This window comes from Haliotis rubra, unplaced genomic scaffold (assembly GCF_003918875.1).
Source record: "Haliotis rubra isolate DU_JTF1 unplaced genomic scaffold, ASM391887v1 Scf65, whole genome shotgun sequence".
NCBI lineage: Eukaryota > Metazoa > Mollusca > Gastropoda > Lepetellida > Haliotidae > Haliotis > Haliotis rubra.
The window spans coordinates 699,793-721,874 of NW_025767357.1; the positions used below are offsets into that span (position 1 = coordinate 699,793).

At 40.9% G+C, this 22,082-nt stretch overlaps 1 protein-coding gene across 1 annotated transcript in view; it reads left to right on the forward strand.

Annotated features, from left to right (window-relative positions):
* Positions 1-21,003, forward strand: part of LOC124257114 (GRB10-interacting GYF protein 2-like) — a 45,629-nt gene extending 24,626 nt beyond the window's left edge. The window contains 16 exon segments of the mRNA XM_046691104.1: positions 39-142; positions 659-759; positions 1,689-1,868; positions 2,338-2,580; positions 3,190-3,288; positions 4,328-4,417; positions 4,773-4,883; positions 5,834-5,928; positions 9,071-9,194; positions 10,469-10,647; positions 10,964-11,096; positions 11,987-12,010; positions 12,012-12,084; positions 12,935-12,981; positions 13,931-14,053; positions 15,850-21,003. Coding sequence (XP_046547060.1) covers positions 39-142; positions 659-759; positions 1,689-1,868; positions 2,338-2,580; positions 3,190-3,288; positions 4,328-4,417; positions 4,773-4,883; positions 5,834-5,928; positions 9,071-9,194; positions 10,469-10,647; positions 10,964-11,096; positions 11,987-12,010; positions 12,012-12,084; positions 12,935-12,981; positions 13,931-14,053; positions 15,850-16,050 — 1,927 coding nt within the window. The 3' untranslated portion in view covers positions 16,051-21,003.
* The last annotated feature ends 1,079 nt before the right edge of the window (positions 21,004-22,082 follow it).

Genomic DNA, 22,082 nt, shown 5'->3' on the forward strand with positions numbered 1-22,082 from the left:
GAAAGCTATATTATGTGGACACTCCCACTGTGTTCCAGGCCGCAGGCAGCAGAGGGCACCCCTACTACCTCCCTCCCAGCATATCACATGCCCCAGTCTGGCCCTGCCGTAGAAGGGGAGGGGCATCCTCCAGGAGGACAAGGTAATACCACTACACCATGTACCTGCCCACGATCAGAGATCAAGAACTATGTGACATGGACCTTGTCATAATCACAGAATATAAGATTAATGGGATTGAATTGCTTTGATATTCATCAAACTATGAATTGCCCATTATTTCTAAGACAACTCAGTGTTCATTGTTTCAATGTTTCAGTGTGATCAAGTTATTGTTAAGAACTATGAAACAGCACTGGGTCATGAAATTTAACAACCAGACAAGCTTCTTTCATATTACTATATCCTTTCAACAGCAGTTCTACTTCGCCAGAGACCTGTAGAAACTGCATGCCACAGTGGCAGAAATGTGTAATGTTGGTGTGTATGTTACAGTTGCTTGGTGTGTATGTTACAGTTGCTTGGTGTGTATGTTACAGTTGCTTGGTGTGTATGTTACAGTTGCTTGGTGTGTATGTTACAGTTGCTTGGTCTCCCATTTTTCAAAATCTGTGTAAAACTCTGATATTATCAATCAAGCCAAGTGTGTATGTTACAGTTGCTTGGTCTCAGCCCAGCAGTGTGTGGGACCTGGAAACTCCACCTAGTGACATGTCACCTAACACTATAAACCAGCAGCAACTGGAAAAACTGCAAGCTGTGAGTACTCTCAGTATTAGAATGGTCATGCTAGATGTATGTTATAGCTTTCTAAAGTTGTCCATCACTTGCTCACAGTTGTAGTTATAACTGGGACCTGTTGCAATGATGCTATGGTTTTTGCTTGTGAAATGTTTCTTCTTTGTATGGCTTAAAAAGTTGTTGCAGTACCCTGTGTATATCCCCCAACCTTAATTTAAGTTTTTCACTGATTTCACGGTAAACCAATGGGTTTAACTATATTGGCTGGACAAATATCTCCAAAATGTAGAGTGTGTGGCTACTTGCCAGTCTAGACAGTCAGCTATATATATTTACATGAGTCAGGTGTAATGTTTTCTTATGGCCGAGACCCGTGAAGATCTGGGGTAGAATAGGTCTTCAGCAACCCATGCTTGCCTCAAAAGGCGACTAACGAGATCGGGTGGTCATGCTCGCTGACTTGGTTGACACATGTCATCGGTTCCCAATTGTGCAGATCGATGTTCATGATGTTGATCACTGGATTGTCTGGTCCAGACTAGATTATTTACAGACCGCCGTCATATAGCTGGAATATTGCTGAGTGTGGCGTAAAACCAATTTCACTCACTCTTATGGCAGTGTGGGCATAGGTGGTTCAGTAGATGAGGCTTTGCAGTTCACTGTGGGGCAGAGTTGTGTCCCTTAGGTGTGCCAGAATGTCATGATGCACCCTGATTTATGATCTTAGGTGATAATCACCATACTCTTGCACATGAGCTTCAATCATCCAATGGCTTAAGTTGTGAACATCAAAGATTCCTTCCTTATTACACTGACTTCTTTGCTGTAAAAGAAATGCTATTCAAAGTATGTTAAACTAATCTCATTCAGACACTCTTATGGCAGTTATGATACTCTTATTTGCCCTCAAGTGCTCGCTTACAATCTGTTTCTGTCTAATCCAGCAACAGAAAGCAGAAGAAATACGCAGGAAACAAGAGGAGGAAGAAGAGAGACGTCGTCAGATAGAGATGCAGAGAACTCAGGAAGAGCTGAAGAGACAGCAGGAAGAAATTGCAATGGAGAGAGAGAAGATGATACGCGAGAAGAAGGAGCTGGAGAGACAGAGGCAGGCTGAACTAAAGGTACGGTCCTTGCTTCAACAGCTGGTATCTGCTGAAATGATTACAGGAGTACTTGGCACATTCAATTAGTTGCTGAGAAGTTTATGGGTTCCTTGTGTTTTAATATGGCCCCCTTATTACTGAGGGGCAGTGGGGTAGCCTAGTGGTGAAAGCGTTCGCTTGTCACGCCGAAGACCCAGGTTTGATTCCCCACATGTACAATATGTGAAGCCCATTTCTGGTGTCCCCTGCCGTGATATTGCTGGAATATTGCTGAAATGGACGTAAAGCTCACTCACTCAACTATTACTGATGTGTTCTGAAAGAACTAACTCACCTTGTGAAGATGTCAAGAAACATTTTGTTTGAAATGAGATATATTTGCTGACTTTGATGTTTAACTAAATCAAACTACCGATTGTGTGAAATTCTGAATTAATATGTCTAAACTGTAAAGATGACTTGACAAGATTGTTTACTTTCAATATAGCGTATGGAAGAAATTCGTCGTCGAGAGGAAGAGGAAATAAGAAGACAAATGGAGGATGAACGTAAACGAGAAGAAGAAAGAATGAGAGAAGAGCAGCGTCGCCGAGAAGAAGAGCTTGCTCTCCAGAGAGAAGAGGAAGCCCTTAGGAAGCAGGAAGAAGAAAGGAAAAGAATTATAGAGGAAGAGAGGAGGCGACAGGAGGAGATGCACAGACAACAGATGGAGGAGGAACACAAGAAACAGGTGTGTAGCTTTTTTGAAGCACAGGATTTAACAACACTCACTGATGTCCCTTCTTATTGTGTACGCTATCCACATTGATTGGAATATTTTTAAACTATCCGCATTAAAAAATCTGATTCTCAAAATATGTAAAGCGTACATTTAAATATTTCTTTCAATATTTGAGTAATACATATCATGACAAGAATCCAGATTTTCAACAGTTTGAGAAGAGTTGAATTGGCTTGAATTCCTATTTACTATTCTCTTTTCAATTACATGTGTTTCCATTAGTGTATAAGGTAGCGCCACTAAGGTATTAAACATTGAATAATGATTTGAGATGACACTGGTGGAGCGCCTGTGGTCTTTAGTATAGGTGGAATTTTCTAAATAGAACAATAAATCTTTGATATTTCTTGAAAATACTTAAGAGAGTTGCTGTCCTGTTTAGAATAAGACCACCCATATTGATAGGATGATTAGGGTCAGAAACTTGCATGCCATCAATTTCAGGTCGCTGCTATGTATCTGGAACATTGTTGAGTGGAATTAAAATTTAAAAAATTTAAGAGTGTTAAGAAGGATTAATGTCAAGTGTGTAGTACACGTTGCAACTATTGTGTGTAGGAGATGTTGCGGCAGCAGGAGCTGCAGAGACAGCAAGAGGAGATGCTGCAAGAGCAACAGCGGGAGGAGGAGAGGCAGAGGGAGATACTCCGACAACAGGTACAGCTCAGTTTCGATCGCGTCTTGCTTTAGGTTAGAACTGGTGGCCTGCACTCTTGTGCTTGTTGAAGGCAAAAACTGGACCTTGTGGTGGCTCAGGGAGAGACCTGGCTCCGATTTCTCGAAACTAACTGAAGTCTGAGTTTTGACTTAAGTAAGAGTTTTTACTCAAATCTGAGAAAATGCATTTCCCAGAATGAACTGAATTCGATACCAAACTCAAACTTAGTAGACAATTTGAGTTTGGAGGATAGATTACTGAAGTTAATTGGGATTTTTTATTTATAAAATGCAGTTGAGTTAAAATTCAGCTCTTTCAAATTGTCAAACTCAGTTTGAAATTTGAGTAAAAACTTAAGTTTGTTTCGAGAAATCGGGGCCAGATTGCATGTCATTGACCCTGATGCTGTGGGTCGACATTCATACAATCAATCACTTGTTTGAGTTATGGGGAGTGTAATGATGTATTGAACTATCATAGAATTGCAATTGTTTTTCTTACAATTTAACTAAATCGATAGGCAATTCTTCTATGATTGTACCATATCGATGTAGAACACATTAGACTTGTACTGTCGTGAAAATGGCCCCAAACTCACTCTTAGTCCCTGCCATTGTCCGACGTGAAGCCATGTTTAGTGTTGGCAGACACAATGACAGTTGTTCAACTGGAAGTATTGCCAATGTGTAATCTAAGCTGCCTCCCTAATGTCGTATCTTGAACTGTTCCTTGAAAAGAGTGATAAGACAATGAATGTATTCCTGGTTGAACACAGTGCATAGAAAATCTGAACTATTCACAGTCTGTGAAGTTTTAGCAGTGTCTTTAAACCTAGGGGCGGGTGGGTAGTCTAGTGGTTAAAGTGTTGGCTCGTCACGCCGAAGACCCGGTTCGAATTCCCACATGGGTACAATGAGTGAAGCCCATTTCTGGTGTCCCTCGCCATGATAACGCTGGAATATTGCTAAAAGCGGCGTAAAACCCAACTCAGTCAGTCAGTCTTTAAACCTAACTTTATTTGTTTCCTTTTTGTTGAAGGAGCTGCAGCGTCAGGAACAACAGAAACTTCAGCAAGATGCACTAAGACGTCTACAGCAGCAACAACAAGAACAGTTGGCTCGAATGCAGGTAAACAAAATGATACATATTTTATACATTGGAGTGATCAAATGTGCTTTCAATTCTCAGGAAATTTGATTACAAGTAATACTTGATAATCCTGTGCAGATTCTGTGGAACCTGTATGGATTCCCACTTCCACATGCTTGTTTACAATGACAAGGGTGTCATGTTCTGTCCTTCGCATATCACCATACCCTAATAGTATGGATGGTTGCTCTTGCATTCATTCAGTAATTTCACGGGTCCTGAATGTTTATAAACGGGTTGGCATGGTATGGTCAAAATATTGCTGACTGTGTTATGAAATGACAACAAACAGTGGAATGGTTTACTTGATTTTGGTTTGTCTGTTTTATGTTAGCTTCCTCCAACTGCACAATGGGCGAGTCAACTGCAACAGCGGGAGACTAACGAGGGGAAATCGCTGGCTGAGATACAGCAGGAAGAGGAGAGGCAGATGCAGGAGAGAGAAGTGAGTTGGGGGGTACACAGGGCTTTACACTGAAAGTGAGAAGTGAGTTGAGGGATACCAGGGTTTTACTTTGACTAACGAAAGTGTGGGTCCAGGGTTACCCCCATCATTACATTTTGCAGGTCCTTGTCGGTAATCTGAGGGTCCTGGAACGTATACAAATGGTGTTCTGTACTTTATGTTCAGACTTTATGTTCAGACTTCAGGGCCTGGAATGAATCGGTGGTCAGGACTTATGGGTAAAATAACAGACCCAGATAACTACTCCTGATGTGCTGTAGCTATTTTTGCGCATCTCTCCGGATGCGGTATTCTGCCTCCATTCTCGAATTTTGTGTGTTCTGGACGCATGTTTGTGCGTCATGTAAAACCTTGGGCATACAAAGGGCTTTGGTATGCACTGAAAACGATGAAGTGTTGTGGGATACACAGGGCTTTGGCATGCACCGAAAGTGACAAGTGATTTTGGGATGTTCAAGGAGGGGTATACAGGCCATCTCCTCTCCAGGAGAGAGAAATGAGTTGGGGTGTTGAAGGACGGGTATTGAAGGAGGGGTATACAGGCCATCTCCTCTCAAGGAGAGAGAAATGAGTTGGGGTGTTGAAGGACGGGTATTGAAGGAGGGGTATACAGGTCATCTCTAGCCTACACCTGGAGACAGAAGTGAGTTTCGGAGTGGGTTGACAGAGAGTAGCAGTGTATTTCTCTGAAAGTTATGAAAGATTGGAATTGATAGGTTGTCAGTAAGTATGAATGACAGTGTGAAGTAAGGCCTGTAAGCATAAGCCAGTATCTTTGAGGTTAACTGGTAATGTACTGATGCACTGAAATGACAGTCTTAGTGTGACTTTATATTGTCTCAAACAACAGAGATCTAGGTTGGTTGTCTTAGCGGAATATCAATGATGAAATTATGGCATTTACTAAACATAATTTGGTTTTGTTTCAGCGCCAACTTGAGATTCAGAGGCAGCAAATGTTTGCAATCCAACAACAACAGCAACAACAGCAGCAACAACAACAGAAGTCATGGGGAGGACAAATGTAAGTAGTTCTCCATCTGATCAGAGTATACCTGTAGAATTGTGCAGCACCACAAGCTTTATAGTCAGACATTAATTACATTCTGTCTGAACAGCAATGTTTTGATGCTCATCCATATAATGTTCTGGTTGACTTAACACAGACCTAATTAGTAACAAGCTGTTGCAATATTGTGCTGGTTATTGTTCACAATATGCAGATCAGTAATTGGAGCTCAGTAATTGATCAGTAATTGATTGTAATCGTAAACCACTCATCAAAACTCATGCATGCAATAACAGAACACAATCATAACATTGTGCATATGAAACCGGAACAATTTACACGATCAAGACAATTGAGGAAATTTTCTGTTCAGGTACAGACATGAGTATGTTGTTTACATTGCTGTCAGGAAACTGCATCAGTTTAAAATGGTCGTCCGTGCACATTTGTCTTTTCCGGAGCAGAACTCTAAAACCGTTCAATGTTTCTTCACCAAACTTGGCACATAGATAGATCTGGTGGTGAACTGGTGCCTTTTGGTATTTTTGGATTTCTGAATAAAATAGTTTTTGGTACTGATAGATATTAGGACATCTCAGGTATCCACCAATATTGTGCTGGTTATTGTTCACAATGTGCAGATCAGTAATTGGAGCTCAGTAATTGATCAGTAATTGATTGTAATCGTAAACCACTCATCAAAACTCATGCATGCAATAACAGAACACAATCATAACATTGTGCATATGAAACCGGAACAATTTATACGATCAAGACAATTGAGGAAATTTTCTGTTCAGGTACAGACATGAGTATGTTGTTTACATTGCTGTCAGGAAACTGCATCAGTTTAAAATAATTGGTCGTCCGTGCACATTTGTCTTTTCCGGAGCAGAACTCTAAAACCGTTCAATGTTTCTTCACCAAACTTGGCACATAGATAGATCTGGTGGTGAACTGGTGCCTTTTGGTATTTTTGGATTTCTGAATAAAATAGTTTTTGCGTTTCCATGGCAACAAGTTTGACTTAGACTGAAATTGGTGGTAGTGCTCCTTTCTGGAGCAGAAGTTTGAAACCTTTCAGTACTCTCCTTCCACTTCCAGCTATATACACGCAGGTCGCAGGTACATTCATTATAATTTCTGCCAGTTTGTTGGATCCTTGAGGGTGATCAAAATGGCAATTTGTTTGTGGAAGATCAGTTGATTGCACACTTCCCACATGTCAAGAATTAACTGAGGAAGTCGTGATAAGCAGAGATAATAAAGGCACTTTTCTTATTGTATTTCGTAAAGATCTGGGTTAGAATTGATCTGAAGTAACCCATACGTGTCATAAGAGGCGATTAATGGGATCAGGTGGTCAGGCTCGCTGACTTGGTTGACACATGTCATTGTATCCCAATTGTGTAGATCGATGCCCATGCTGTTGATTACTGGATTGTCTGGTCCAGACTCGATTATTAATAGACTGCCGCCATATAGCGGGAATGTTGCTGAGTGCGGTGTAAAACTAAACTCACTCGCTCACACTCTTTTTGTATTTTGTCAAAGCACCTGTGAAGATCTGGGTTAGAATTGTTCTTCAGTAACCCATGCTTGCCATAAGAGGCGACTAACGGGACTCGATTATTTACAGACCGCCGCCATTTAGCTGGAATATTGCTGACTGCAAACTAAACTCACTCATTCACTCACTGTGCATGGACATGCCAAGGTCTGCTGTTTGTGGATTTGAATTGTATACTTAGAACCATAACAATATTCATAAGTCCATGTATAATGTACAAGATTGAATTCACCAAGTGAAAGCTTATTGACCCCGGCGGAACGTGGGACTATGTATTCAGCGGCTTCCGTACATCCGTATGTACGTCCCGATTCTTGTTAACGCGATATCTCATGAACTGTTGTACCCAATGTCTTCAAATTTGCTGACAGCCTACATTGGGGGATTTCGCAGACATCAGTTTATTTGGGTGACCTTGACCTTACCTTCAAGGTCACCACGACACTTTGAACACTTTTCAAACTCTTCTAACGTGGCATCTCATGAACTGTTGTACCCAGTGTCTTCAAATTTGGTGACAGCATACATTGGGCGATTACGCAGACACCAGTTGATTTGGGGGGACCTTGACCTTGTCTTCAAGGTCACCACAACACTTTTCACTCTTTTAACTCTTGTTAACGCAATATCTCATGGACTGTTGTACCCAATGGCTTCAAATTTGTTGACAGTTTACATTGGGTTTACATTACACAGACACCAGATTATTTGGGTGACCTTGACCTTATCTTCAAGGTCACCACGACACTTTGACTGCTTTTTAAAGGTGATATCTCATAAAACATTGCATCCAATGTTTTCAAGTATGTTGACAGTCTACATCGGGTGATTATGCAGACACCAGTCATTTCAGGCACCTTGTATGTGACCCAAAAATAAAAAGTAGTAAATATAGATATTCCATTCTTTAGTGGCGGGGGACATTGCCATATCAGTGGCAAACACTTGTTGTATTTATTAAAAAACGAACCAATCGGCATGTCGCTCCCAAAAGCGCTGTTTCGGCACGTTTTTCCTACAGGTTTTGGGGGTGAGCGTTAAGAGCTGTCGGGCCGGATACCGTCGTGTTGATGGTCAATGGATCAGTGTGCACTGGATTTTCATTCTTAGTTCTTTAGGAGTATGCAGCTTACATGTGAGATAGTGTTACCACCTCACCACCACCTAACTGCCCTGGGTCCTGTTGTTCAAAACAACCTTAGTGCTAAGGCTACCTTAAGTCAGTGTTTAAGTATGGGAGTTACGGTCACCTTAGCGCTAAGATTGCTTTGTGCGACGGCACCCTGGGGTTGTCAGCACCATACCCATTTTGGAGGGCGGCGGAGTAGTCTAGTGGTGAAAGCGTTAGCCGAAGACCGCGAGTGTGATTCCCCACATGGGTACAATGTGTAAAGTCCATTTCTGGTGTCCCCCGCATTGATATTGCTGGAAGTTATTAAAAGCGGTGTAAAACCATACTCACTCACTCACATACTCCGTACCCATTTTTGTGTGTTGAACCATACTTCCTCCTCGATCTGTCTGTTATTTCTTGACATGAGTATATGAGAGATTCTTCACACTGTTCTGCAACGCTCTGTGTTACAGGACTGTAAACCAGGCTGCTACAAACACACTGAAGTCACTGCTGGACATACAGGAGGAACAAAAAGCCAAACAGTTAGACCAAAACAAGAAGAAAGCCAAACAAGTTCAACCCACTCCGCCCAAGGTATGCAACAATACAACCCTTATGGTTCTTTGTTATCTTTGGGAGACAGATCTGAATACGTTACCATCGTCCTTATTCACAAAACATTTGTAACATTACCATCTGTCTTATTTTGATAGTTTACCATAGGCCTACGATTGTCGTAGCACTACGAAAGCTTTGTGGATCGAGCCCCAACACCAGATGCTTGACCTAAGAGACAGCTTTAATTATAATCGGCAGTGTTACCCTATGACGGTATCATGCCTTTACTGTTGACCACTTGTTTTCTGCTCAAGACTTCTTCATTTACATGTCTGTATATTACTGAGGTGAAAGAGTATTCTCTCAACCCTTTTATGTATATGCCGATATCCTTAATATACTGCTTGACTTATATCTAAGCCAAAAGTCGATCAGGATATCTGATGTTCTATTGAAATATAAACGTGACATATCATGAGAATCAGTTTTGTGTATAATGGAAAGATAAAGATATTCCTGTCAAAATTGGATGGGTATCTAACTCTTAAATTCAGATCTTCGGATAAGCTGTTCATTTAATTCAAAAGATGCTGTATAAATCACTATGACAAATTAATTTTGTCTTGCTTTCATTTAAATATATGAAAAGATAAAGTTGTACGCAACAATGTGTTGTTACAAGGTAGCCTTTACAGCTTTTGCCATTACATATCTCTACTTACTGATTTAATGCAGACTTATGAAAGAAATGTCACATCTGGCTGTTGAAAAGTAGACATGAATCTGTTTTGAACTTACGTCATGTGACCGCCTCCGTGGTGTAGTGGTTAGAGCGTCCGCCTGGAGAGCGGAAGGTCGCAGGTTCGATCACCGACCGCGTCATACCAAAAGACGTTAAAATATGGTACTTGTTGGTCCCTGTCTGGCGCTCGGCATTAATGGGTACAACAAGGACTGGTCGGCTCGGAGTCAGTATAATGTGTCTGAGTGGGGTATTCATGCTTCACTGCGGCATGGTATCTCAGTGGGCTAGCACTATAAAACCAGCTTCAGTCTGGGCTAGTACAAGCAGCCGCACATACACATACACATACACATACACATACACATGCATGCACGTCGTCATATGAGCGAAATATTCTCAAGCACGACGTTAAACCCAATTTCACCTCACCTCACCTCACTTATGTCATGTGTGTAAATAGAGTAAATATCTAAAGGAATTCCGGAGCCATGAATAATATGTTCATTACTGAAGAGAAGTTAAAAATTGTAATGAGGTCAGATTATATAGTCTCCTCTCCCCACAGAATACAGCTGCCACCATGTCTACACCCAGCATGTGGAGCAATGTGGCCAGCAACGGTGCTCAGCCCTCAGGGTGGGGAGGAAACGCTGTGTGGAAGACAGACAAGTCGGGAGGGGGACTGGGGTTCTGGGATGAAGCTGTGATATCTTCAGGAAGGCCTGCAACCAAAGAGAAAGAAAGGTTTGTTAGGAGTATCAGCAACTTCTAATGCTGAAAGAATGATACTGAATGCATTTCCCCCCACCTATTTGTTAATCCACAAATAGACCACTACATGTAATGTGAGCAAGTGTAACCTTTTATTTTTATCTGAGTCGGACATCCCATCACCAAATTTAAACTACATGTAATTAAACCTGATGAAGTTTTTAACATAACAGCACTATAAATCATGAGCAGCTTTGACAAAAATTCATGCAGGTTATTTTTGTGTGTATGTTTTAGACATGTGTATTCATTGTCAATGTTGAGTCTGACTCAAACCACTCTTTTTCAGCGGGGAGTTTCCTGCATTGGGAGGCAAGAAACGAAACCAACAGAATAATAATGCAACAACCAATGCTTCTGCAGCAGCAGTTGCTGCTGCTGCTGCAAACCGCAACAGACAGACAAAACCAAAGAAAGAGGAGGTAAGCAAAGTGTTCTCACATTATATAAGTCATGATGTCTTGAAGTGATAGAAACAGTTTTAATCTGCTTGGCCTTTAACCGAGAACATACAGCTAACCTTTAAAGAAGGAAATTTAGGTTTGTCTTTATGATAACTTAACTGTAGAGCAGTTTGGCAAGAACAGTAAGGCTAGTGCCAATTTCTGTTGCTGCACTGACTGATGGAACTTCATGCAGCAAGGCTCCAGATAATTTTTCAACATCAGGAGTACGTACTCCTTTATTTTTCAATATAGGAGTACTTACAGTTCTGAATGGAGGGGCGGTGGGGTAGCCTAGTGGTTAAAGCGTTGGCTCGTCACGCCGAAGACCCCGGTTCGATTCCCCACATGGGCACAATGTGTTAAGCCCATTTCTGGTGTCCCCCGCCGTGATATTGCTGGAATATTGCTAAAAGCGGCGCGTAAAACTAAACTCACTCAGTCAGTCAGTCAGTCTGAATGGAACTTCATGGAGTATCAGTGATCTTGTGTTTCATTTCATATATGCACCACAACATTGCTACTCTTGTGTAAAGTGTTAGAAAAACAATAAAACAAAACTTTTTCAGATAAATGCGTCTGTAAATGATTCTAAGACCGTACACCATTGCTTTGGTGTGTATCTGCTACACTTTCTAAATTATTTCCCGCCGTATCGTGCATATTTTTTATCCGTACATACGCCGATACAGATCTGGAGCCCTGGTGCAGGCTACAACCAAGTTCAACCATTATTAGCTAAAGTATAGTTCCCATATTTAGGGTTGATATCACAGAAATTTAATATATTTTGTTTGTTATATATCCATTCTGATATGACTGCCAGTATATGTATTTGTATTTGCTATGAGTAATAATTTGTGTTACAGGATACTGTACAAAAGTTGTTTCAGTCAGCACGGGCCTGTTGACGATTTCACTCAGTGGTGTGAGAAGGCACTAGCAGGACTTGCATCTTCCGTGGATGGTAAGTCGTGTAGAAACTTGCCAGTATTCACTGGGGAATGTGTGACCCAGAGTTACCTCCCTTTGTCAGACCAAGCCCCACTTATTGCAGGTCCACCTTGATCCACCATCATCCATGCTGATAATGGCTTTTACCAAGGTGGTACACATCAACTATGACTGTCCCTTGGTTCTTTTCCTCCATTTTTAAGCTGACATAACACAATTTAACTGAAATGCTGATCAAAGCGAAAAATAAGATCACACCTCACTCAGAATTTAACATGTTGACAAAAGAATTACATGTTTGTCTTTTGTTCATTTGAGGCACAGCAGACAAGACACATTCACTAGACTGTTTGTCTGACACAAGTTAAACTGGATGGGCTTGTTTATTTTCTGCCAGAGTCCAGTTACTTTACATAATCCATGCTTGTATCTCCTTAATGTGAAGGGCGGTGGGGTAGCCTACTGGTTAAAGCGTCCGCTCGACATGCTGAAGACCCGGGTTCGATTCCCCACATGGGTGCAATGTGTGAAGCCCATTTCTGGTGTCCCCTGCCGTGATATTGCTAGAATATTGCTAAAAGCGGCGTAAAACCATACTCGCTCACTCACTTACTTAATGTGAAAAGGTCTAGTGCCTGTGTATCTTGTTCCAACCCTTACTCATTTGGTTATGACTAACATCATGTTCAGAATCTGAGGTTTGAATTTTGAGAAGTGTCAATTGAACCAGACAAGAATCTCATCAGAGGTTCGTGCATTGACCAAGTTCATACAAACCTGTTGTCTTCAATAGAGGATGTGTATTATCTCATTCCCTTGTGACTCGTTTTGTTTTTAAGAACTTTTTCTTTTTCTTTTTCCAGTTCCAACATTCATTGCCTTTCTTCAAGAAGTTGATTCTCCATATGAGGTATGAATTGTGGTCCATTATCAAAAACATTGTAAAAGTAATATGTATTACGTACTGGTGTCATGGTTGGATCTGCTGATTGGATCCATCAGGCCCTGAGGGGGCGGTGAGATACCCCAAGTGGCTAAAGTGTTCCCTCGTCACCCGAAGCCTGGGTTCGATTCCCCACGTGTTCAATGTGTGAAGCCCATTTCTGGTGTCCCCTGCCATGATGTTGCTGGAATATTGCTAAAAGCGTAAAAATAAACTCGCCCATCAGGCCCTGCAGATTTCTGTATTGTGAGGAGATGATTACATGTCATCCTACCCTGATGGTGTGGATCGTTGATTTCATTAACAGTGACCAGTTTGTCCCGACTCAATTATTTACAAGTGGATTGATGCAACCGGTGTATTGAGTGTGTTAGTTAAGCAACCGAAAACAGTTAATCAGTTTAATTCTGTCCTGTTTATAACCGAAATATTATTTCGAGCAAATCAGTAATAGTTTCCAAATAGCTCCCAAAAAGAAATAAGAGCAGTTTCTCATTTAGGTAGTATTATATGATACACCCTTATATTGGTAATGTTTCTGTTTTTCAAAGAGCATTCCGGCGGTGGGGTAGCCTAGTGGTTAAAGCGTTGGCTCGTCACGCCGAAGACCTGGGTTCGAATCCCCACATGGGCACAATGTGTGAAGCCCATTTCTGGTGTCTCCTGCTGTGATATTGCTGGAATATTTCTAAAAGCGGCGTAAAACCAAACTCAGTCAGTTAGTCAAAGAGCATTCAGTTCATGAGACCCATGGTGAAGACAAGAGACTTCATTTCTTCTTTTTGGTTTTACACTCAATGCAATCTAAATAAACCAGAGTTCACTTCACACACCCTTTGAAATTTATTACCCGTGTCGCTTCCTTGAAAATGTTTAAAAATCTCTTGTACATGCTATTGTATATTTTGTATTAAAGGTACATGATTATGTGAGGTCCTACCTTGGGGAGTCTGGTGCTGCAAAGGAGTTTGGTCGGCAGTTCCTGGAGAAGCGGAGCCAGTATAAGCAGAAAGCCAGACTTGAGAGACAGCAGGAGGAGGTGGGTACCCTGCTTTTTGTTCTGACATGAGTGATCAGGGATGTATCTGATAACAGGGTGTTGTGGGTGCCCAGACTTGTAGTACTGACATCAGGGATGTATCTGATAACAGGGTGTTGTGGGTGCCCAGACTTGTAGTACTGACATCAGGGATATGTCTGATAACAGGGCGTTGTGGGTACCCAGGCTTGTAGTACTGACATCAGGGATGTGTCTGATAACAGGGTGGTGTGGGTACCCAGACTTGTAGTACTGACATCAGGGATGTGTCTGATAACAGGCTGGTGTGGGTACCCAGGCTTGTAGTACTGACATCAGGGATGTATATGATAACAGGGTGGTGTGGGTACCCAGACTTGTAGTACTGACATCAGGGATATGTCTGATAACAGAATGGTGTGGGTACCCAGACTTGTAGTACTGACATCAGGGATGTGTCTGATAACAGGGTGGTGTGGGTACCCAGACTTGTAGTACTGACATCAGGGATGTATATGATAACAGGGTGGTGTGGGTACCCAGGTTTGTAGTACTGACATCAGGGATATATGTCTGATAACAGGGTGGTGTGGGTACCCAGGCTTGTAGTACTGACATCAGGGATATATGTCTGATAACAGGGTGGTGTGGGTACCCAGGTTTGTAGTACTGACATCAGGGATATATGTCTGATAACAGGATGGTGTGGGTACCCAGACTTGTAGTACTGACATCAGGGATGTGTCTGATAACAGGGTGGTGTGGGTACCCAGACTTGTAGTACTGACATCAGGGATGTATATGATAACAGGGTGGTGTGGGTACCCAGGTTTGTAGTACTGACATCAGGGATATATGTCTGATAACAGGGTGGTGTGGGTACCCAGGCTTGTAGTACTGACATCAGGGATATGTCTGATAACAGGATGGTGTGGGTACCCAGGCTTGTAGTACTGACATCAGGGATATATGTCTGATAACAGGGTGGTGTGGGTACCCAGACTTGTAGTACTGACATCAGGGATATATGTCTGATAACAGGATGGTGTGGGTACCCAGGCTTGTAGTACTGACATCAGGGATATATGTCTGATAACAGGGTGGTGTGGGTACCCAGGTTTGTAGTACTGACATCAGGGATATATGTCTGATAACAGGATGGTGTGGGTACCCAGGCTTGTAGTACTGACATCAGGGATTATCTGATAACAGGATGGTGTGGGTACCCAGACTTGTAGTACTGATAACAGGGATGTGTCTGTAAGAGATAGGAGCTTTATCATTGTCCCCCACCCCAACGCGAAATGGGGGACAATGTATTCAGCAGCGGTCATTTGTACATCTTAATTCTTGTTAACGCGATAACTCATGAACTGTTTTACCGAAATGTCTTCAAATTTGGTGACAGCCTACATTGGGGGATTACACAGACATTAGTCGATTTGGGTGACTTTGACCTTATTTTCAAGGTCACCATGACTCTTTGACCACTGTTCAAACTTACGTAAATGCAATATCTCATAAATCGTTGAGCCCAATGTCTTCAATTATGTCGACAGCCTAGATTGGGTGATTACGCAGACACCTGTCTTTTGTGGGTGACCTTGACCTTATTTGCGGTTGGGGACATTGCCATGTTAGTGGCAAACACTTTTTTTTAGTTTTACATGACTGCTTTTGTATGTATGAATGGATGGATATCTTCAAAATAAGAACTTTCTGCTCACAAATGATATTTGGGACTTAATCTCTGTAAGAAAAAGATGTATCAGCTGTCATTGTTATGTGAAGGACAATATTTTGTCTGTAATTTACAGGACAGTATTTGGGGCCCAGCACCTGCAGTGAACCCAAAAGAAGCTCGGTCCAGCAACAACAATGACGCCGAGTCTGCAGCCCGCAACAAGAACAAGAAGAAGAAGGGCAAGATGCAGAAGATTGACAAGAGCATCCTCGGCTTCACGGTCCATGCCGACCCCACACGAGTCAACGCTGGCGAGATCGAGAACGTGGACTGAACATTGGTGCTATGAAATGTGGTCTTTCCTTTACTTCTGTTGCCAAGATTGTTGCAATGTTGGACCTGCTGTTTGCAAAGCTGGACACAGCCCAGTCAAGACTGGAGATCATATCCTCATTGCTTGTTACTTGCAAAATTGTCCTCCAGATTTCAGTCTTGGCACAGATATTGAACGAGAATGGTGACTATCTGGTGTGCTAGTATGTAGTAAATTGATTCAGATTCGTACTCCAATGCTGGTGCCTCAACAACTGATTGGCTGATGTGACTGTTCAGCAACAGACTTCTGTACCCAATGAAAGGAAATGAGGCGGACACCACTTACTATCTGCCTGTTGGTGATGGAATATGATTGGTGAATGATGGACTCAGTCAGGTTTCCTCCATCAGTGATCGGGCCATCCCAGCCAACACATAGTCCAAACCTGAAGCTAATATCTGTGATACTAGATACTATTTTCCATCGTCAGAGGGTGCTGCACTACAGGGAAAGTAACAAGGAGGAAAGAAATCTGAAGAAAGTTAATACTTGATAATATTAAAACCTCATGCACCGCTTCAGTTGCTTGATAAAATACAACATCATGCAACGATGCAGCTCGGGCCTCTTTGCCGTCATGTCACAGAGCTGGTCGGTGTCCCAAGTCAATACATTCTTTCTTCAATCTATATTGAGAAGGTGCATGTGCCTTTGTTATTTTAATGCATGTTGGTATTCTTTAGTGAAAATATTGTTCCAGAGAAAACAAGTACTTAAACAGGGTGAATTTTAAATGAATTTGCCAGAGATCACAATGTTAAGTCTCTATGGAGCCCAGGATAACCTGAATATTTTCTGTATTTCTTACCATACTTTTATTGTTATTGCATAATTATCCAAAATGGATACTTGGCTTTTATACACTCTCTCTGCTTCGGATAAGTTGACCTAAGTGAGATTTGTTGGTTTTTAATTATTATATATAATGTTACCAGTTAAACAAAATTTAGGCTTTGCTATTCAGTGAAGAATTTGTTTCGTTCAATCAAGCTGCTGTAATAGCAATAACCCGACTTAATTCAATCCCAAATATTGACTCACTTTAATGATCTAGATATTAATGTAAGAATGTTACACTCGGTCCTTGTTCAGGTGGACCTTTGTCTGCTGAATGAAATTTGGTGTTACATGAATGAAGTCCCACCAGTAGAAACTAATCACCAAAATGTGAACCTATGAATTCTGCTGCATGTTCTTATCCATTGACTCGAGCAAATTATTGTTCATAACGAAGTGGCTCTGAACGTGATGTTTAGATTTTAAAATCAGTATGAAAAGTTGCAATTTTTGTGGATGATAATGTTCATGAAAGATAAGTGAAAGCAAAGTCAATATGGAATCTGTTTAAATGAATTCTTGCTCTTTGGGCTTATAATCCATCTTGCGACCATTCTTAGTTAAATCAGTGTTCAACAGATACAATCGTCCACTTGCATGTGACAGGTAACATTGTTCAGCTCCAGTAATACAAAATACAATCATGGTTATCTCCCAGGGCAGTGGGGAATCGTAGTGCTGAAAGTGTTCGCTCATCACGCGGAAGTCCTGGGTTCGATTCCCCACATAGGTACAATGGTGTCCCTTGCTGTTATTTTTCTGGGATATTGCTAAAAGCGGCTTAAAACTAAACTTGCTCAATTATACCTTGTTTGCCATCTTCAAGGTGGAATGCCAAACTTTACTGTCAACAAGCATAACAGTGTTAAAAGCTTTATCAAATTATTGCTCTATTTGTATTACTGTGGTTTATCAGTGACACTAGACTACTCAACTTTTGGTAGGGATTATCAGGTGTGTCAGGTGTATTTATATATGTGACATGCTATGAGAATTATTTTTGTGTATCATAGAAATATGAAAATATTCCCATCAAAAGTGTAATGTCATCAGTCTGAATGCCACTCAACGATCAAAACCCAGATTATCAGGGAATTGAAAAAGCCATGAATTGTGAGCAGCTGTGGCAATTGTTGATAAAGGTTTTTCTCCAGTCAATTTGATTTTTCCAGTCAACTAATTTTGTTGGCTGTTTGGGAAAATGAAATTTGTCGAGCTCTGAAACTGGTTTAGTGCACCTGCAGTAGCAATACCAGGTAGTTGTTGAAAATAAGCAGGAAAACCAAGGCATAGGGAAGGAAAAGATTTAGGGGTCCCTTGATGTACAAGAGAAAAGTGCAAGGATCCCATAATTTCTAATACTGCTAAATATACGACTCTGTATCACCTGAAATATTTATTCACTTTGAGCTAAAATTGACATTTTCAAAACATTTATATAGAAGACTTCATATCTTAAATATTATCTTGTTGATTAATCCTAAATCATTTCATTCTACAAGCTTGGAAGTATTTGGAGCTAGTTCCTGTGCTGCCAAGTGTATAAACATGTACCATGCAGATTCCACCTCATCCATTAGCTAGAAGCAGAACCTCTGCTTTCACAACACTCCTATCTCCAACAAGGACGTTTCCAATTAAACTATGCATAATGTTCAGCATATCTTGCCTGAATTATGTCAGGATTGTATTATACTGGAGTTTAATGATATACACAATGTACATATGTCATGTTATGAACCATTAATATTGCAAGGGTTAAAAAATGTCTCTTAGTAATTTCATACAGGTTCTGTTATACAGACATGGTTGTTTCATACACAGATAGTACAAAAGCAGTTGAGGAACACCCTATTTTTGTCATTTGACGTGACTGATTAACAAACTTTGTCATTTCAATAGAAAACTGTTTTAATTAGTGAAGTTAGGGGTAACCTTTTTTAGAGGTGCGTGAAATCAGTCCAGTGACTCATCCATTGTAGTCGGCCCCACTTCTGACCCAATTTTTTTTTCCTCAGGGGCATTCCCCCTAACCTTTGGACTTCATGATTTATGTGCACACCCACTTCTCCAAAATCCTGAATCCGCCCCTGTGTTACATTAATACGATTCAGATGCTTTTGCTTTTGGTCTCAATTATAATGCATAAAACAGTTTAAACTTGGTGAACAATTAAGATCAGAAACTATATATGAGCTTCAAACTTGATGTGACTCATGCTGGCTTATCTGTGTTTGTTCTTGTGGGTCAATAACTTGCAGAGCATCAAATATTTTTTAATCCTTGCTTTGTAAACATGGTTAATGCATTGTCACACATTGTGATTTTATTTGCTAAAAGCTGGGTCTGTTTCACTGAAGTCTTAATTAAATTGGTTTCAGCTGTACCTTAGAAGTGCATAATATGTGTAAGATCACAGGTTTGGGCTATGCTAAATCAGCCCTAATGAATGTATCGACATCCTTTGTATGAGTAATGTCGGTAATGCTTTTTGCATATTTAGAGTCATGTTTTCACAGTAGAGTTGAAATACAGATGAAAGCAAGCTTTAAACAATAAGACATACATGCACTTTAACCTTCATAGGTATCGTCACCGAGTCTGGGGAACCCTCCAGCTTGATGTATACAGCAACTTGTATGGGTATTCGGTGGTCACAGTGTCAGTATGGCATTATGTAGAATCATAATTAGTGGTTTGTCACATGAGATTCTGCTGTAATACAGCTGTCATTTTGCTGGTGTGGCCTAAATCCACATTCATTGCTCTATAGCAGAAATGCCAATTGCATTTACCAGACATCAGCACGTTTCGGTTCACCAGTAACATGTCAAGTGTAAATGTCAGATTAAATAACTGTGAACATGTTGATTCTTATTTAAGGTGTAATGCTCCAAGCTGTTAATCTACATTCTTCTTCATTATTTTATGAGTTGATTGATTTCTTTCTATTTCAAAATAGCTAAGTATCCTTTTTCTGTCCATTTATATCTATGTCTGAAGATGATGTTGCTCATATTATGTAACCTTTGAAAGGCCTGCTGTAATCTTGAATTACAAATTTAATAGCTTTAGTTTAGTTCTTTAAAAGCCAGGTAACTTTTGTTATCTGTGTGAAAAAGGTTTCATTGCCCTAAACGAACAATCCAACATTAGTTGTGGCACTATGCCAAATAATCGGCACCAGTTACTTCCCCTGTTTTGCTAGTTGTCTCCCTTGCTCCATGCTGAGCTTTGTATGTTTCAATCAGTCACACATCATTTTCACTTGTCATAGACAGAGATTATGGGTTGTCTCATATTTGATGTTTGTGTTGAAACAGTGTTTCTTATGGAGTACCAATGCCTTGGATTACAGAATTCTTCCTGATCATCATTTAAAGTATCGAGTTGGTAAATGTTATCATGGTTATAAATTGCTACATTTGAACATTAGAATGGGTTGGGGTATTTTTAGGGGAAGGGGTGTTTAAGGTCATCAGATTCATATTCTGTTAGTTGCTTGAATATTTAACATCTTAAAACATTACTTGGATGATAATATTGTGTTGCAGAAAAGTGGTACAAGTCTTTGACCTGCATTGCTTTCAGCTGACATTCAGTTGACAAGTGAGCTACCACTATGAACAACATAACATCAAACTTTCTCAATTCCAATGAAGGATTTTGCTAAGGAAGAGCTTCAAGGTGTTGGTACTTCCAGGAATGTATTGAGAAAGTGTGACAAACAGATGAAAGTTACGTTAACTAACTACAGCAAGTACTTTGACTCAACCCAGAGATCAGATGTGGTTTGGTCAGCCATGCCTGTGTTTGACAATGTTATAAAACTGACCACAATTCTATATTTGTATGGATGTCATCTATTTTAGATTATTTTGTCCGAATGTGACAGAGTTTGCAGTTTGCTGTTGATATTCTGAACTTTGCATGTGTGCCTGTGTGTGAGTTAGTGAGGATGCTGAAGAAAGAGAGGCTTATGGATGCATGTTATTAGAGAGGATGGTGTATTGTCAGAATTATTGAATGTGTTGCCATGATGATTGAGCAATAAAGTGCCAATTTTTCAAATTACTTTGTTTTTGTTACTTTGTATCAATAATCAAACCAATGCCAACAGCCTGTAAACAACAGACCTCACCAGGCAGTTCAGTGCTGCTATCGTGAAAAACATGCCACACCTTCCTTTGGATGACATCAAGTCACCAAGCTTTGATTACCTGATCTGCTTTGTTGCAACTAGCGTGGTTTGCTGGAACCTATTTAAAACCAGAATCACAAGGCTAGTTCACATGGGAAGGCAGATACAGATAACAGTTTGTCTGGTGTAAACTGGATGTAGTCTCCCTCCATGGTGTATACTGGTTATATCCGCTACATCACAGTTCGTGGGGTAGTGAACAGAGCCTCAACCTACAGAGCAAAATGTCCCCGGCTCTATCACGCAAAGAGGTTTAAAGATGGTCTAGTTATTACCCAACCTGGTGTTCGACATTGGGGAATTAGTGGGCTCGATGTCAGTAACAAGTGTCGGAGTAGGGTACCTGTTTTAACCTTTGACATAGTATCTAGGTACGACATGGTAGAACTAGGACTATAATTCTCATTTAAATTGCATTATGGCGTCTTCAAGGATGTCACGACTTGAAGTTACGTTAACGAGGTATCCCAGCACACACACATGTATACGTCCTTAACGTATTTAGACTAAACCACCTTGGACATTCAGGGATATGGTGTGTGTTAGAAGTACGACCGTAGAGAATTATCCCCCACTTCAGTACAACGTCCTCGGGTACACTGCAGTCGTGGAATAGAGGAGGGGCGGATACCAAATACCGTCTCGCGGACAAGTGTATTCAACATACAAGTAGTGAAGCATGCCATTTGTTATGTAATACGTGTATCGATATGAATGTTGAGAAATCGATCATGCTGTGACAGTGAACCAGGAAGGTCTAAAGTCTGATCCGATCCCATGTCTATCCTCATTGGAGAGCATTCATTGTGCAGTACGCCCACGTGTTATCCATGCACTTTATGCATGTGCGTCTTAAGGCAACAAATACCAATGGGTGCAGTTAGGTGTGTCTTACGTCAGGACTACAATGGATACACAGACATGCTGCTCTTTCTCCAGTGGATACGTAACT